A 17,004-nucleotide genomic window follows, 5' to 3' on the forward strand; every position below is an offset into this window, starting at 1 on the left:
TATTAATTTCCAGAGCAATCTATAAATATATATATTCAAATATGTTTGCTACATTTATGAAGTCTTTTCACCTTCTAATGGACTTAATTTGATCTTTACCAAAAAGAAAAAAAAGTCTCTGGTGGTGACTGATGGGATTAGATTTTGCCTTACTTATAAGTTAATAACAGCCTGTTGCTGTTTCACAGATTCTTGGGTCAGAGACAAAGAACTTTTTACCCATGACACATGTTTGCAATGATTCCCACTTTGCCTCCCAGATCTTGTGAGGGCTGAGTTACAGGAGAGAAACAGAGGTTGGGGAACTCTTCATTTTATAGCAAGCAGTAAGCAAACCTGTTCTTTGCCCTTGAGGGAGACATTATTTCACCCCTCAAAGTTGCGTGCTGCAAACATAACCCTGAGAAGTAACCCAAGTAAAGAGTGGTCAAGGTCTTGCATTCTTGGCATACCCATTAAGACTTAGTGAGATTCATGGAGGACTATCTCTTTCAACAATCATTATTAATCCCCTTTATTTAAACTGAAACACTGAAGCCCAGAGAAGTCAATAGATCACTTTATGTACACACGACTAATAATATCAGAGCTTCTGTTTTCTTATTCTAAATTGGTGCTACTTTCAATAGACCTGCACTATCTAAACTTTAAAATATTTTATTAATAATTTTTTATTTTGATAACAGATCTAAACAATTATTTAGATATTAATAAAATATTAAATATAATAAATAAAATTATTAAACATAACCTTTTAAAACATTATCACTTATGATTATTAAATGTTATTTTAAAATATTATTATATAAAATACTATGAAATATAATTTATATATTCTAAATATAACTTCACCCAATTCTTTTTTTTTTAATTTATTTTATTTATTTGAGAGAGAGAGAGAGCACATGGGGTGGGGGCAGAGGGAGAGGGAGTGAAAGAATCTCAGGTCAACTCCCTGTTGAGGGTGGAGACCACCACGGGGCTCAATCCTACAACCCATGAGATCCTGACCTGAGCTGAAATCAAGAGCCAGACACGGGGCGCCTGGGTGGCTCAGTTGGTTAAGCGACTGCCTTTGGCTCAGGTCATGATCCTGGAGTCCTGGGATCGAGTCCCGCATGGGGCTCTCTGCTCGGCAGGGAGTCTGTTTTTCCCTCTGACCCTCCTCCCTCTCATGCTTTCTGTCTCTCATTCTCTCTGTCTCAAATAAATAAATAAAATCTTTAAAGAAAAGAAAAGAGCCAGACACTCAACCAACTGAGCTACCCAGGTGCCCCTAACTTCACCGGTTTCATTTCCCTTTTAAAATGTGGCTACTTGGGGCGCCTGGGTGGCTCAGTTGGTTAAGCGACTGCCTTCGGATCGAGTCCCGCATCGGGCTCCCTGCTCGGCAGGGAGTCTGCTTCTCCCTCTGACCCTCCCCCCTCTCATGTGCTCTCTCTTTCTCATTCTCTCTCTCAAATAAATAAATAAAATCTTTAAAAAAATAAAATAAAATAAAAATAAAATAAAATGTGGCTACTAGACAATTTTTAATTATATTTAATGATCACATATATATTATATTATATTTCAATTGGATAACACTGCAATAACTCTTTTATCCTTTATTTTCCTTTTAGTCCTTTGTTCCTAAAAATTTTCCCCATTTTTCAGTAGTTCTAACATACATATTGCAAATGCACCATGTACTAGTCTTAAGTACACAACTTGCTGAATTTTTACCCATGCATATTTTGTTATAATTGAATAAGGAAAGGGTTAAGGTAGGGGGCCCCTGACTAGGCTCTGAAACTATTTCTAGCAGGCAGAAGCACTAAGTCAGAGTGAACAAGAGATAAGGAAACAGACCAGCTGGTCCTAAATATTAGGGAGTATTTTTCTTTGGCGGCTACAGTGTATCACAGAAAATGGCCAAACCTCAAAGAATTAAGTCAATAAGGGTGTTATCAATAGTCTATGCTCAAACCAAGACAGCACAAGAAACTCAAGGCCATAAGCTTCCCAGGCAGTTCTCAATAAAGACTGCCACTAAAAGCCCTCAGTGGCAACCCATTCGGGACCCCTCTCACTTTAGAGAGCTTCTTTGCTTTCTGCTCTCACCTTCACGTTCACTTCACTTCACCCTTTTGTGTCTGCGAGATTCATTCTTCGACTTTGTGAGACAAGAACCCTGCAATCCTGTAACATAATCACCACTCAGATCAAGATGCAGAATGTTCCCTCTTAGTCAATATCCACTGACTCCCATTCTTTGTGATAACTTATATTACCATTAGTAAATTTTCCCTGCATTGGAACTTCATATAGAATCACTCTTTTGTGTCTTGTGCTCAACATAGCTTTTTTTTTTTTTTAAGATTTTATTTATTTATTTATTTGAGAGAGAGAATGAGATAGAGAGAGCATGAGAGGGGGGACGGTCAGAGGGAGAAGCAGACTCCCTGCTGAGCAGGGAGCCCAAAGCGGGACTCCATCCTGGGACTCCAGGATCATGACCTGAGCTGAAGGCAGTCGCTTAAGCAACTGAGCCACCCAGGAGCCCTCAACATAGTTTTTTTGGGACTCATCCTCATTGTTGAGTGAATCAATAGTTTATTTTTTATTGCTTTGCAGAATTCCGTTGTATGGCTTTATTTCCAGTTGATAGGCACCTGGGGTGTTTCCAGTTTAGGCTATTTTGAATAAAGTTGCTCTGAACATTTGTGTACATACTTAACCTCTAAGGAGGGCTGTGATCTACCTTTGGTAAGTCATCTAATGCCCCTCTCCCACTCTAGTATTTTAACATAGTGCCCTACTTGATGGATATTTATTGAAGTACGGTTTCAAACTAGCAGTGATTTGTTTCTTAGTCTTCAAATGGAAAATAAAGTCCAATGTCATAACAAAGTCTGCTCATAGTTTCCACTATCATCACAAATAATGAACAAATAGGTCAGGAAGTCAGTCTCCTGTACTTAAATGCTCTATTTCAGTCTTGTTGCCAGTTAAAAATAGACTTGTGCTACCAGATACATTTTAGTGACTGCTTAGGAAAGAATGTAGATGTTTCCTACACTGTTTTTTCCCTAAGATTCCTACCCATTTCCTTCATCTCCTTATCTTTTTCTTTTTAATACTAACTCAGAGGGGTGCCTGGATGACTCAGATGGTTAAATCTCTGACTCTTGGTTTCAGCTCAGGTTATGATCTCAGGGTTGTGAAATCGAGCCCCACATCAGGCTCCACACTCAGCACAGAGTCAGCTTAAGATTCTCTGCCTCTCCCTCTGCCCTTCCCCCTGCTCACATGCTCTCTCTCTCTCAAAATAAATAAACAAATAAACAAATAAATAAATAGTAATTCAGAGAAAGGCAGGTTCTAAGTGGAAATATTATAGAGACATTCAAAGAAAGTCTATGTTACACAAGGAGGGTTATTATTTTGGTAGTTAATGAAAAAAAATTTTTTTTCATTTTCTTTCCTTTAAGATTATGTATTTGGGAGACCACAGAAGCCAGACATCCTTGGTTTTAATCATGCATCTGAAACCAACTAGAGACTTAACCTCTGAGCCAAAGCTTTCTTGTCTCTAAAATGGGGATTCAATACCTTCCATATAGGATTGCTTAGAGGATTGAAAGACCTAGCATAAGTCAAGCTGAGCTCTTCAGGCAACAGCCTTTGTGAAACTGAGTTCTCATTGGACACATGCCTTCTTCCTATATGAGCTGCTGTTTGTTTCCTGTTCTTTGTCTCTCTGAGAACTTGGGTTTTGTCAGGTATCTGTCTACCAAGTTTCCTAAACTGTGTGCTCAGGCACCCCAGGGTGCTGCAGCAAGCTCACCTAGAGCAGTCCAGGATATTTTAAATTTTAAAGGGAAACAGTGACACCTGGCATCTGTCAGAACTATACTGGCTCCAGGAAGTTCACAGTTTCAACATTAAATTATGGTACATTTCTACCATTGATGTCATATCTTTGCAAGGCTGTTTTCTGTGCTGCATGGAAATCTATGTACAACAGAATGAAGATGGCAGAATCAATCCCATTTGAATCCAAGGTTTGAGAAATTGCACAGTGACCAAGAGGTACAGACATCTCATAAGTACTTAAGTGTGGTTATTGAAAAATAAAATAAAAAATGTATTTTTCTCTGGGTGCCTGCATGGCTCAGGGGGTTGAGCATCCAACTTGTGCTTGTGTCTTTCTGCTCAGGTCATGATCAGGTCATGAGATGGAGCCCTGCCTTGGGCTCCGCTCTCAGCATGGAGTCTCCTTGGGATTCTTTCCCTCTTCCTCTCCCCCCTCCCCGCCCGGGATTCTCTCTCTCTCAAATAAATAAATCTTTAGAAATGTATTTTTCTCAATTTCTGTGTATTATTTTTCATAAGGCTACTAAGTTCATTAAGTTTTTTGGATCTTACTATTCAGTAGGTGGTATTTCTTAGGTTTGTTGGTTGTTTTTTTTTTATCTAGAGGTATGTGAAAAAAATGACTGAGATACTAAGTGCTGTGAGCTAGAAAGTCTGAGAACTTTCTGTTCTAATGATGTTTAACCTAGGATAGACAACAGTGATATAGAGAAATATGTAGATTTTGTAGTGTTGCAACAGTCAAGACTACATTTTGTAGATAAACTTTTCCCCCAGGAAACCCCTTCTTTAATTAGTTAATTCCTATGTACCCTCAAATCTCAATTTAAATATAACCTCTTGCAGGAAGCCTTCCCTGATTTACAACTGTCCTACTCCCATTCGCAGCGCCACCTAGATAAGGAACCTCTCATCTAGGCTTCCCAAAACCCTTTGCTTATCCCATTGTAGCATCCTGGAAAATTTTTTTTTTTTCTTCTCTATTTGAGTTTGTTGTGGGTGGAGATTTAAATGAACTTTGTATCTATGGAATCTGGCAATCTCTGGCATGTAACAAGTGGTCAGAAGATATTTGTTGATAAATTAATGAAACACACACAGGTTTATATGGGTAATAGTAACCAGTGTTTACTAAGCATTTTATAGGTACTTCCAGGGTTATTCAAATGACATCTTATTATCTTATAACTTGAAGACTATTTAGTTTTTTTGTGACTTGAAGATGATCTAGTGTGATCCCTGAGTTCAGAAAGGTGAATGGAGGGCTAGGAGTAGCAGTCACTTTTGTCTAAAACTAATAACCCTGACCATACTAAATCCGGTGGAGAACGTGGAGCAACTGGATCTCTCAAGCACTGCTGGTGAGGGTGTAACATGGTCAAGCCACTTTGGACAACAATTTGGCAGTTTCTCCTCAAGTTAAATACACGCCTATCTGAAGATCTAGTAATTCCAGTCCTCAGTGTTTATCCAAGAGAAAAGAAAACATGTGCCAACACAATGGCTTACACACTAACGGTTATGGCAGCTTTATACATAATTATTAAAAAGATGGAAACGCAAAGATCTATACACAGGTTAATGGGTCAACAATTGTACTGCTTCCATACAATGGACTTCTACTCAGCAGTAAAGAGGGACTACTGAAACACCAACAGTACTGGGTAAATCTCAAAACATTATGCTAAGGGGAAGAAGTCTGGCTCAAAAGAGTACAGACTGTATGAAGTGATGTGATGTTAAAGAACGGGAAAAACTACGCTAAGGTAATAGAAATTAGATTAGAATTGCTCGGGAGGGAGTGGTTATTGACTGGGAAGTTCCTGGAACTTACCGGAGTGGTGGGAATGTGCTACATATTCGTTGGTGCTGTGGTTACCCTGGTGAATACATTTGCCAAAAACTCATAGACCGTACACTTAAAATACGTGTGTCTTATTCCATGTAAATTAAACCTCAGTTAAAAAAAAAAAAATTACATGGTGACCCAATCAACCATGGTGACTGGAAGCAGGGGTCATGGTGTTCTTTTATGAGGAAGTGTATTCTTACAAGGTTAAAAAAAAAAGTGTGGAGATGGGGAAGGGGGATTTCCAAGTACTGACTTCAAGCAGAAGAAAACCTGGAAGCGTTCTCTATCTTACAGAGTGAGGGAAGGACGCTGCGATAGTAGATGCCCGATATGGGCCAGCCTCTAGAAAGGTGCTGATCCAGTTGGACCCCAACTCCCGCCAGCGGTCCCACTGTGCCCAGCGGCTTCCTCGGGAGCAGCCGCCGCCGGCAAGTTGCAGTCGGGAGGGGAGGGCGCTCGCCGGCGTCGCGCTGACGTCACGCGCGTGCTGACGTCGGCGGCGGCCGCGGCCTCTAAAGCGGGCTGGGTTGCGGGGGGCGCCGAGTTTGAGTAGTTTGGGGGCCGCTCGGCGCCTGGCGCTAGTCCCGCCGCCCGCCGCACCCCGTGAGCCGGGCGTCGGCCGCACCGAGCGCGTCCGGCCCGTTCCCGCGGGGACCCGCGCTGGCGGCTGGGCGGCGCTCGGCAAAAGTTGGTCCCTCACGGGCGGGCGGCCATGGAGCCCCGCAGCATGGAGTACTTCAGCGCCCAGGTGCAGCAGAAGGACGTCGGCGGCCGCCTGCAGGTCGGCCAGGAGCTGCTGCTCTATCTCGGCGCCCCCGGCGCCATCCCGGACCTGGAGGAGGACCTGGGCCGCCTGGGCAAGACGGTCGATGCGCTCACCGGCTGGGTGGGCTCGAGCAACTACCGGGTAAGCGGCGGCGGCGCGGCCGGGCCGGGCACGCCCTCTCCGGCCAGCCCTTTAATCCCGGACGCGCGCGACCAGCCAGGCGAGCCCCCGGGGTGCGCCTGGCGCCTCGGAACCGCCCCGTGAAGGGGAAACCTGTAGGCTCAAGGGTCCCTGGACGCGAGTCGGGGACTTAGTTCCCACCAGGACCAAGTTTTTCCCCAGTTGTGAACAATGACAAATTCAGCGATTCCGTGACACAGTGCGGAGTTTTTTTGGCATTAGGACACAATGTTTAATCAGCTATTTAAAAAATCATCGATACTTTGCATACAGAAAGCGCTCGAAGACTTTTTGCATTTGCACGTATCTTGTAAACACTGTTAGACCAAGACATAGGACATTAGGATACAATTTTTAAGTTCAAAAGAGTGTCAATTAATTCCTCTTAATTAGTGCTTTTTATCTTACTTAATCTTGTTTCTTTTTTTCTTTTTAAAATTTTGAGTCTGGAAGGTTGTGCTCTTCGTTTCTAAGGGATCTTTAGAGCTTAATGAGGTGCCTGATTGCCTGATTAAGTTTACCGTTAAATCTAATACGAAGGTGCTGACCCCGGGGCATTATGTATTTGTTTTTCATTTACTGTCGACGGAAAGTAGTTGAACGCTTCCTGTTAATTTGTTTTGCTGCAGTTGAGGACTGACTCGGATTTGAAACCTGTGTACTAGTAGGTGACCTAGTGAAACGTGTCCCAGTGGATTAGTTGATGATGAAAAAAAATTACGAGTTACAAGAAGAATGAGTATTTTTGAAGAGCTGGCAGTAGGCAGGCTGTAATGTAGCCAAGTTGAGAGACCAGGTAAATATTCTGTACTGAGCCTGAACTGTAGTTTTTAGCAGTTATTTTTCTTTCTAGTCTTCTGGTGGCAGTGTTGCTTTAAAATGCTGGCTCAAATCTACGGATGAAGTGATTTTTCTAAGTAATTTATGCTTATAATCCTGCGAATAGGCTGTACTTTGAAAGCTTTTATTGTCCTAGAGTAGAAAGTCAAACTCTGCAATTACTGTGCAGATTTAATGGTGAAACTTAACATGAGTCTTGGAAGGGGTTGACTTTTACAAGGATAATAAACCCTATGGGAATTAACCACCTTGATGCTCTATTACATACTATTTCATTATTTTTTAAAACTTTAGAAAACGTTAATATTGAATAATATATCAACTGTTTGGGAGGTTATTATTTCTTTGGGAGAAACAAGCTAAATTTACTTACACTGTGAGAACATATGCACACTCAAGATAACTGATTTTATGTTGCAACATAGGCTGTTGTAGAAAGTCAGCTCTTTGGTAATGCTTGCTCCCCTTCCCAAGTGAAGGGTGTCACCTACGCTGGCCATAGGGAGTTGGCTTTGGACCATTTCAATCTTCAGATATACCATCGTGTCACCTTCTACGTCAGCCATGGTGAGTTGGCTTTGGACCATTTCACTCTAAAGATGTACCTTCAGTGAATGGCATTTGACCAGTCCCATCTCTTGAAACACATCTCTTGGCTTCTGTAATACCACAGTATCCCAGTTTTTCTTTAATGTCTTTAAGCACTACTACTTAGTGCTGTATTTTCCTTTCAACTGGTCCCTAAGAATTAGAATCCGTCAGGGATCTGACCAGGTTCTCATCTCTTTACTACACATTCTCTCCATGCTCCTTACTAGATACTGTAGCCTGAGGCAGTTTACACAATCAGAAGAAAACTGCCACAGGCTTCCACAACCTTACCTACACACGCCCTTGTAGCTGTGCTGTATATTCTACCTTCTTCTCTGTTTCACTTACTGTATCAATCCCACTACATGAATTTTAGATTCCATGGTCTCTTGCCTACTTAAGGCCATTAATTCATCAATTCTACTTTCTCCTTCTTGAGTCATTAGTTCTCTTCTTTCTACTGGATGCTGTATATAAAACCTTTTCTGACGTTGTTAGAGGGCATTTGGGTTAGTTTCTTGCTTGGGTTTTATAAACTAAGTTACCAAACTAGGTCATCATTTTTTACCCAAGGTACAATAACATATTTAAGTCTTTAGGAAAAAAAGCGTATCATGGAATTTTTTGAACATACACACAAATAGAGAATTGTACTTAAATTTCAAATTATGCTGAACAAAATACAGTTTTCTTCAGATTTGATACTACTTTAGAATTTGAATATCTTAATAACCATCATTACTTCCAAAAATTTGAGTGATTATACTATATGTTGGGTATTGTTCTAGATACTGAGGATCCAGCTGTGAACAAGACTAGTAAATCTCATTCATTTAGCTTCATTTGGATATTTATTGAGTACCTACCATGAGCAGGCACTCTTCTAGGTACTTCAGATACAATAGTGGGAAAACAAAAATCCTTGCCTTTGTGGACTTAGATTCTAGTGGGGGTAGAGGAATACACACAGATGAGTAGAATCTATAATATGTTAGAGGTGGTAAGTACTTTGGAGAAAAAAAGCAGTGAGGGGAATAGGGAGTGTTGGGTAGGATGCAGGTAGTCAAGAAAGGGAGGTGAAATTTGGGTGTAGACGTGAAATAAATATAGGAGTGATGGATGATTTAGGCAGAGGAAACTGCAAATGTGGAGGCCCTAGTTCTGTGGAGGAACATAAAGGACAACATGGCTAGAGTTTATAAGTGAATGATGTGTTAAGAAAGATGAAACTGGGGAGGCAGGTGGAAAGAGCCTTACAGGATTTTATTCAAAGTCAGTGGAGGGTTTTATGTAGAGGGATGGCTGCTTTGTGGAGAGTAGATTGTAAAGATGGCAATGTTGAGAAGTGCAAGATTTTGAGATACACTTTGGTGATAGAGCCAGTGGGACCTCCTGTTGGGTTGAGAGAGAGGAATTAAGGATAATTACCTTTTTTTTTTTTTTTAGATTTTATTTATTTGAGAGAGAGAGACAGAGATAGAGAGAGAGCACAAGTGGGGAGGAGAGGGAGAAAGGCTCCCCACAGAGCAGGGAGCCCGATGCAGGACTCGATCCCAGGATCCTGGGATCATGACCTGAGCCGAAGGCAGACGCTTAAGTGACTGAGCCACCCAGGCACCCGATAATTGCCTTTCTTGAGCACCTCTCATATACTTGGCAAATTGATGGAGGAGTACTTGAACCTAGGGAGGTTAAGATTTTCCTACTCCCTTACTTTACTTTTCTAAAACTCTTCAGTATCCTATCATTTATCAGCTCTACTTTTTTATATTTATCTGCAAATGTAACAGTAAGTTGAGTCTAAAAATGGAGAAATAAATAGCATTTATATAACTATGAAGTGCTGAGCTAAGTAATATGCTAAGATTTCAAGTCTTCTCAGAATCCAAAATCACAGCCCCTTTGCCATTTGAAGGATGAGACTTTCCAATGTCAGCTTCACCTTGATTGTATTTCTTATAAACTGTTAGTTTCTTAAAATATACCATTTCTTAGCTTGCTTAAACAAAAATTGTTTGAGATCTGTCTTTATATATGGACCTTGCCTATTCTTTTTTTTTTTTTTTTAAAGATTTTATTTATTTATTTGACAGAGAGAGAGACAACGAGAGAGAGAACACAAGCAGGGGGAGTGGGAGAGCGAGAAGCAGGCTTCCTGCAGAGCAGGGAGCCCGATGCGGGGCTCGATCCCAGGACCGTGGGATCATGACCTGAGCCGAAGGCAGACGCTTAACGACTGAGCCACCCAGGCGCCCCAGCTTACAATAAAGAATGTCCACATTTTTAATCTTTTACTGTAAACGTTCTTTTACATTGTCTCCTTGCATGAGAGTTTCATTAGGGCAGTGATTCTGAACCCTGTCAGATTCAGTGCCCTCTTTTAATGTCTCCCTTATAATCCTGAAATAAAATTTATAGATAATACTGAGGACACATAATTTTTTAAAATCCCAATAATGTCCTAGCTGTACTAAAAAAGGAAAATTATATGTAATTTGTAATGGGATAAAATAGAGTTCAGTATGTAAATGCCCCATAATGGTAGCTAGATGGCTGTACCAGTACATAGTTTTGCTGTAGATGCTACCACAGCCAGTTCAGACCACTAGGGGTGTGTGGTTGCTGGGGATTCAGACTTACAAGTGGCATTACTATTGGTGATTGTGATATCCTAGAACTCTAAATCCTGAACCTTATTTTTGTTGAGTACTCCAACTTAAAGAGTTTGACCACCCCAATCCAGTTGGCTTTTAACTATCCCACACTCCTCTAGTCTGAGCTTCCATTTCCTGGTCAATCAATCACACCCAGCATTCATTGTTGTTGTTGTTTTTTAAAGATTTTATTTATTTGACAGAGAGAGACACAGCAAGAGAGGGAACACAAGCAGGGGGCAGTGAGAGAGAGAGAAGCAGGCTTCCCACCGAGCAGGGAGCCTGATGTGGGGCTCGATCCCAGGACCCCGGGATCATGACCTGAGCCGAAGGCAGACGCTTAATGACTGAGCCCCAGGCACCCCTCCCAACATTCATTCTTAATTCTCTTCTCCCTGTTCATACTCGTTTATGGTCGTGATTTGATAAAATGGAATCCTGGTTAATCCAGCTCTGCCTACCCCCACACCTGTGGTGCCTACACCTGCAACTAGAGGTAGATGGAGAAGAACACAAAACCTCTGATTTCATTTTAAATTTCTGACCTTCAAGGGGGCCCTTATTGGTGGCTGGCAATCATACTGTATTTTCTAGTTCATTCAGTCTTGGACAAACTATTTTACATCTGTTCCGCTCCCCCTCAGACCTACCAGTATCTATTCTATATTCAGTGTCAGCTAATGGCCTTACTTGCTACTTTCCTGAGAAAATTGAAAGAATTGGAATTTCTTAAGATTCCCATTAGGGTGTGTACCCACCTCCCAGCATTTATACCTATAGCAGGCTCTCAGTGTTTGTTAAATCTAAATTAAAGCACATTTGTCCCTTGATTTACCAGCTGGAAAACTTATTTACTAAAACCATGCAAAAGAAAAGTTCTAGGCTCTGATAATTTCAAACAGGATTTTCATTTACTTGAATGGCTGGCAGCAGGGCTGCTAAGTATGGCCATGTACCTTTGGGCTGCACAGCTCCAAGGAATAACAGTGTGTTGTACTACCCCCTCCCCCAGTTTAGAATAACTGTTTTTGGGTATATGTGTAGAAGTGGAAATATTGGATTATACTTCTCCTGTCTTGTCCCGCTCACTTGATCTAGAATTAATCAGTACCTTTAATTTTAAGTCATTTGTTTCCCTCCTTTTTTTGAGGGAAATAGTTTTATTATTTATATAATTACATAAAAATAACCTGTTAATTCTTTTTAGGTTTTCAATTTTGTAAGCCATCAGGTTTTACTTACTTAATCTGTGCATAGAAGCTCTACTTGACAATTACTCTATCCCATTCTTTTTTTTTAAGATTTTACTTATTTATTTATTTGACAGAGAGAGACAGCGAGAGAGGGAACACAAGCAGGGGGAGTGGGAGAGGGAGAACGGGATTCCTGCTGAGCCGGGAGCCTGATGCGGGGCTCCATCCCAGGACCCTGAGATCATGACCTGAGCCAAAGGCAGACGCTTAATGCCTGAGCCACCCAGGCGCCCCTCGTCTATCCCATTCTTTACTCATTTTCTTAGATGCTGAGTTAATTTGTGGAAAAAATGTCCTGTAAACCATTAATATTTCCTAATGAGAGGAGCATTACAGGAAGTCTGCTTCTTACAAAGAATACATATCTTTTTTTCTTTTCTGCTTACGGTGGAAAACATCTGTGATTATGAATTAAGCTTATCTTCTTCCTAGATTTCAAGAATTGTTGTTAGGCTGACTTTTACATGGGAAATTCTAGTTGTGATTCTTAAATTGCAAGTAGTCATTACTATCTCGTGCGTTTATTTAGCTTTATTGTTGTTGGACAACATTTCTGATTTAAACTATTTGGAAAATTAAACATACTGAATTAAATGAAACTCTGGCCAAGGTGACAACTTGTGTGTGATTTTATTGACATCACATTAGTTACTCAGATATGTTAAACCACCTCTCATTCAGAGGTGAAAAGGGAGAGTGAGAAAGAGAATGGGAAAATGACCCTAAAGGTTCTGGGACTTCTTGGGGTTAATAAAATTTCATAAATTTTTTTAAATTTCAGTTTTATGACTTTAAAACACCCTAAAATTTAAGCTTGTTCTTAGCCCCAAATTTGCTTTTTAGAGTTTCTGTTTTTCTGCCTGTTAAAAAATATTATTTTTGCTTTTAGTTTTTTAAATATTTTATGTTTTATACTTTTATATTTATAATTTAATATGTTTCTATTTTTGCTTTTGTATTTTATATGTACCTGTTAGAAAGTACACTAGTTTTGCTTTTATGTTTTAAAGGACCTGAATGGAGGGGCGCCTGGGCGGCTCAGTCGGTTGAGCAGTCTGCCTTTGGCTCAGGTCATGATCCCGGAGTCCCAGGATCGAGCCCCCCGTATCAGGCTCCCTGCTCAGTGGGGAGCCTGCTTCTCCCTGTGCCCCTCTCCTCTGCCCTCTGTTCATGATGTCTTTCTCTCTCGAATAAATAAATAAAATCTTAAAAAATAATAAAATAACCTGAATGGAGGCATTTGAGTTCGTAAGGAAGTGGTGGGGAGCAAATTGGAAGATAGCTCTAGTTGTTTTCTTCTCTTCTTTCTTGATGGTTTCTTATTCTACTGAAAGGACCCTTAACCAAGATGTAGGCTAAGTTGAAAGATGTCCAAATGGAAATTCAGGAAAGTCATGTGTCTCTAGCTCCATGGTAAATTTTGATATTTGCTATATCAAATTCACCCACCATATTCTTTAGGAATGTGTTGGCTTATTATTGGGTCTTTATTTACTAACCCATGTGAATTTTAGAATCAGTCAAGTTGCACTAAAAAATTGGGGCTTTTATTGGAATTACATTGAATATCCTCTTTGGGGGGAAAATTGGATATCTTTTTTTTTTTTTTTAAGATTTTATTTATTTGACAGAGACACAGTAAGAGAGGGAACACAAGCAAGGGGGAGTGGGAGAGGGAGAAGCAGGCTTCCTGCGGAGCAGGGAGCCCAATGTGGGACTCGATCCCAGGACCCTGGGACCATGACCTGAGCCAAAGGCAGTTGCTTAATGACTGAGCCACCCAGGCGCCCCAAATTGGATATCTTTATAATGACCTCTTTTACCCATGAAAATTATTTGTGCTTTTTTTTTTTTTAAGATTTTATTTATTTTTTTGAGAGAGGGAAAGCAAGCGGGAGAGCACCAATGGAGGGAGAAGCAGACTCCCTATTGATCAGGGAGCCCGATGTGGGGGCTCGATCCCAAGACCCTGGGATCATGACCTGAGCCAAAGGCAGATGCTTAACTGACTGAGCCACCCAGGTGCCCCTGTGTTTTCTTCAATATGTCTCATTAATGTTTCATTATTTTCTCCAAATAGGTCTTAAACACATTTTGTTAGATTTATTCTAATAGTTATTGAGAGTATAAATCCTATTTTTTTATTTTTAAAAAATTATGCTTTCTGATATATTGAAATGAAATGGCATTTTGGATATTGATTTTTGCGACCAACCTGCCTGTAATTCAAAACATTTTTTCTGCAGTTTGTGGATTCTTTTAGGTTTTCTCTATAAATGGTAGTCCCTTCTCATCCGTGGGGGATACATTTCCAAGACTCCCCAGCAGATGCTGGAAACAGCAAATCGTACCTATATACACACTATGTTTTTCCTTATACATACATACCTGTGAGAAAGCTTAATTTATGTTAGGCACCATAAGAAATTAACAGCAATAATAAAGCAGAACATTTATAACAATATACTATAATAAAAGCTATATGAATGTGGTCTCTCTCAAAATCTCCTTGTACTATACTCACCCTTCTTGTGATGATGTGGGATAATGAAATGATGAGATGAAGTGAGGTTAATGATGTAGGCATTGTAACATAGTGTTAGGCTGTTATTGATTTCTGAAGAGGATTATCTACTTCTGAACCACAGTTGACCTTGGTAACTCAGGCTGTGGAAAGCAAAACTGGGGATAAGGGGGGACTACCAGATAATAATGATAGTTTTGCTTCTTTCCAGTTCTTTAGTTTTGCTTGGTTTGGGTGCATTGGCTAAGACTCTTAGGATGAGGTTGAGTAAAAGAGCGTGGGCCTTGAGTTCTTTTGTTTCAAGGGTATGTTCATTTCACCATTAGGAATCACAGTTCCTGTAATTTTTTTTTTTTTTTAAGATTTTATTTATTTGACAGAGAGGGACAGCAAGAGAGGGAACACAAGCATGGGGAGTGGAGAGGGAGAAGCAGGCTTCCTACTGAGCAGAGAGCCCGATGCAGGGCTCCATCCCAGGACCCTGGAATCATGACCTGAGCCGAAGGCCAACGCTTAACAACTGAGCCACCCAGGCGCCCCTCCTGTAATTTTTTTTAAAAAAACTTTTTACTATAAAGAATTTTGAACATATGTAAAGGTAGACAGAATAAAATAACAAATCCACCCACAACACTCATCAGTCCATGGCTAATCATGCCCCATCACTTTGTCACAAATCACAGATACATTGTTTCATCAATGAGACTTTTGATTTAGTGTCTCGAAGATAAATGTTCTTTAAAGAATTGTTGGGGTGCCTGGGTGGCTCAGGCAGTTAAGCGTCCAACTCTTGATCTCAGCTCAGGTCTTGATCTCAGGGTCTTGAGTTCAAGCCTCACGTAAGGCTCCCAACTGGGCATGGAGTCTACTTAAAAAAAATTATTAAAAAATTGTTAACATAACCTCACCACCATTATCATATGTAAAAAAAAAATAAAGCCAAATATGCAGGTCAAATTTCCAATTTTTAAAATGTCATGCAAATTTTTAATTAGATATTTATTTGTTTATTTTAGTAGGCTCCCACCCAGCGTGGAACTCAGTGTGGGGCTTGAACTCACGACCCTGAGATCAAGACTTGAGCTGATACTGGGCGCCTGAGTGGCTCAGTTGGTTAAGCGACTGCCTTCGGCTCAGGTCATGATCCCAGGGTCCTGGGATCGAGTCCCGCATCGGGCTCCCTGCTCTGCGGGGAGCCTGCTTCTCCCTCTGCCTCTCTCTCTCTGTGTCTCATGAATAAATAAATAAAATCTTAAAAAAAAAAGACTTGAGCTGATACCAACAGTTGGATGCTTAACTGACTATGCTACCCAGGCACCCCTTTAATTATTTCAAGAAAACTCAGGATCCAAATAAGATTTCCACACTGTGATTTGTTAATATATTAGTTTCCTGTTGCTGCTGTGTCAATTTACCATACCCTTAGTAGCCTAAGCAACATAGATTTATTTTCTTGTAGTTTTGGAGGTCAGAAGTCCTAAATGGGTTTCACTGGGATAAAATCAAGGTTTCAGCAAGATTGTATTCTTCTAGAGAACTTCGAGGAGATAATTTTCCATATTCTGGAAACTGCATGCATTTCTTGGCTTAAGACCTCTTCTGTCTTCAAAGCCAGCAGTATAGCACCTTCAAATCTTCCAGACCACTGCTTTTGTCATTGCATCTCTGTTTACTCTCCTGCCTCTCTTTTATGAGGTGTCTTGTGATATATATGGGGCCCAAGATAACCCAGAGTAATCTCCCCACTTTAAGACCTTTACAACATCTTTAAAGTTTTTTTTACCACATAAAGGAACATTCTCACAGGTCTTAGAGGTTAGGATGTGGACACCTTTGGGAGGCCATACCTCAGCCAACATGTTTATTAAGTTTCTTTGAATTTGTTTCTCCCTCAGTTTCTCTTTTTAAAAATTCTTGGATTTTAGGGTGCCTGGGTGGCTCAGTCGTTAAGCGTCTGCGTTCAGCTCAGGTCATGATCCCAGGGTTCTGAGATCAAGTCCTGCATAGGGCTCCCTGCTCAGTGGAGACCTTGCATCTCCTTCTGCCCCTACCCCCACTCGTGGGCACCCCCCACTTCTCTCTCTCTCCCATAAATAAATAAAATCTTAAAAAAAATTCTTGGATTTTATTTGTAGAGTTTCCCACAGTTATGATTTTGCTGATTTCATTCCTGTGTGCTAGTTCCTCTGTATTTCCTATAAATTGGTAGTTGGACCTATAGCTTGATCAGATTCGGTCTTTTTTTCCTCCTCAGGAGGCACATAGCATCAAGAAAGCACATAAGGTATGATAGTATCTTTTTATGATGTTAGCAGCCATTAATGTTCAGTGTTTAGATCTCTTAATTCATTAGGGTTTGCAAAATGATACTCTAATTTTGTCATTCTTTCACTTATTAAGAGAAATTTAGACCATTTACTTCTGTTTGGTTACTCATTGGCATAGTTTATAATAGAAAGGCAGGCATACCTCATTTTCTTGTGCTC

The 17,004-nt window shown here is 40.5% G+C and overlaps 1 protein-coding gene across 27 annotated transcripts in view; it reads left to right on the top strand.

The window, feature by feature from the left end:
* The first annotated feature begins 6,225 nt into the window (after positions 1 to 6,225).
* Positions 6,226 to 17,004, top strand: part of CLASP2 (cytoplasmic linker associated protein 2) — a 184,055-nt gene continuing 173,276 nt past the window's right edge. For all 27 annotated transcript variants that reach the window (XM_034991290.1, XM_034991484.1, XM_034991494.1 and 24 more), the window contains exon 1: positions 6,226 to 6,617. In XM_034991290.1, the coding sequence (XP_034847181.1) occupies positions 6,423 to 6,617 (195 nt within the window). In that variant the 5' untranslated portion in view covers positions 6,226 to 6,422. The remainder of the gene's footprint in view (positions 6,618 to 17,004) is intronic.

Source organism: Mirounga leonina, unplaced genomic scaffold (genome assembly GCF_011800145.1).
Source record: "Mirounga leonina isolate KUSES-001 unplaced genomic scaffold, KU_Mleo_1.0 Mir_115, whole genome shotgun sequence".
NCBI classification, from domain to species: domain Eukaryota; kingdom Metazoa; phylum Chordata; class Mammalia; order Carnivora; family Phocidae; genus Mirounga; species Mirounga leonina.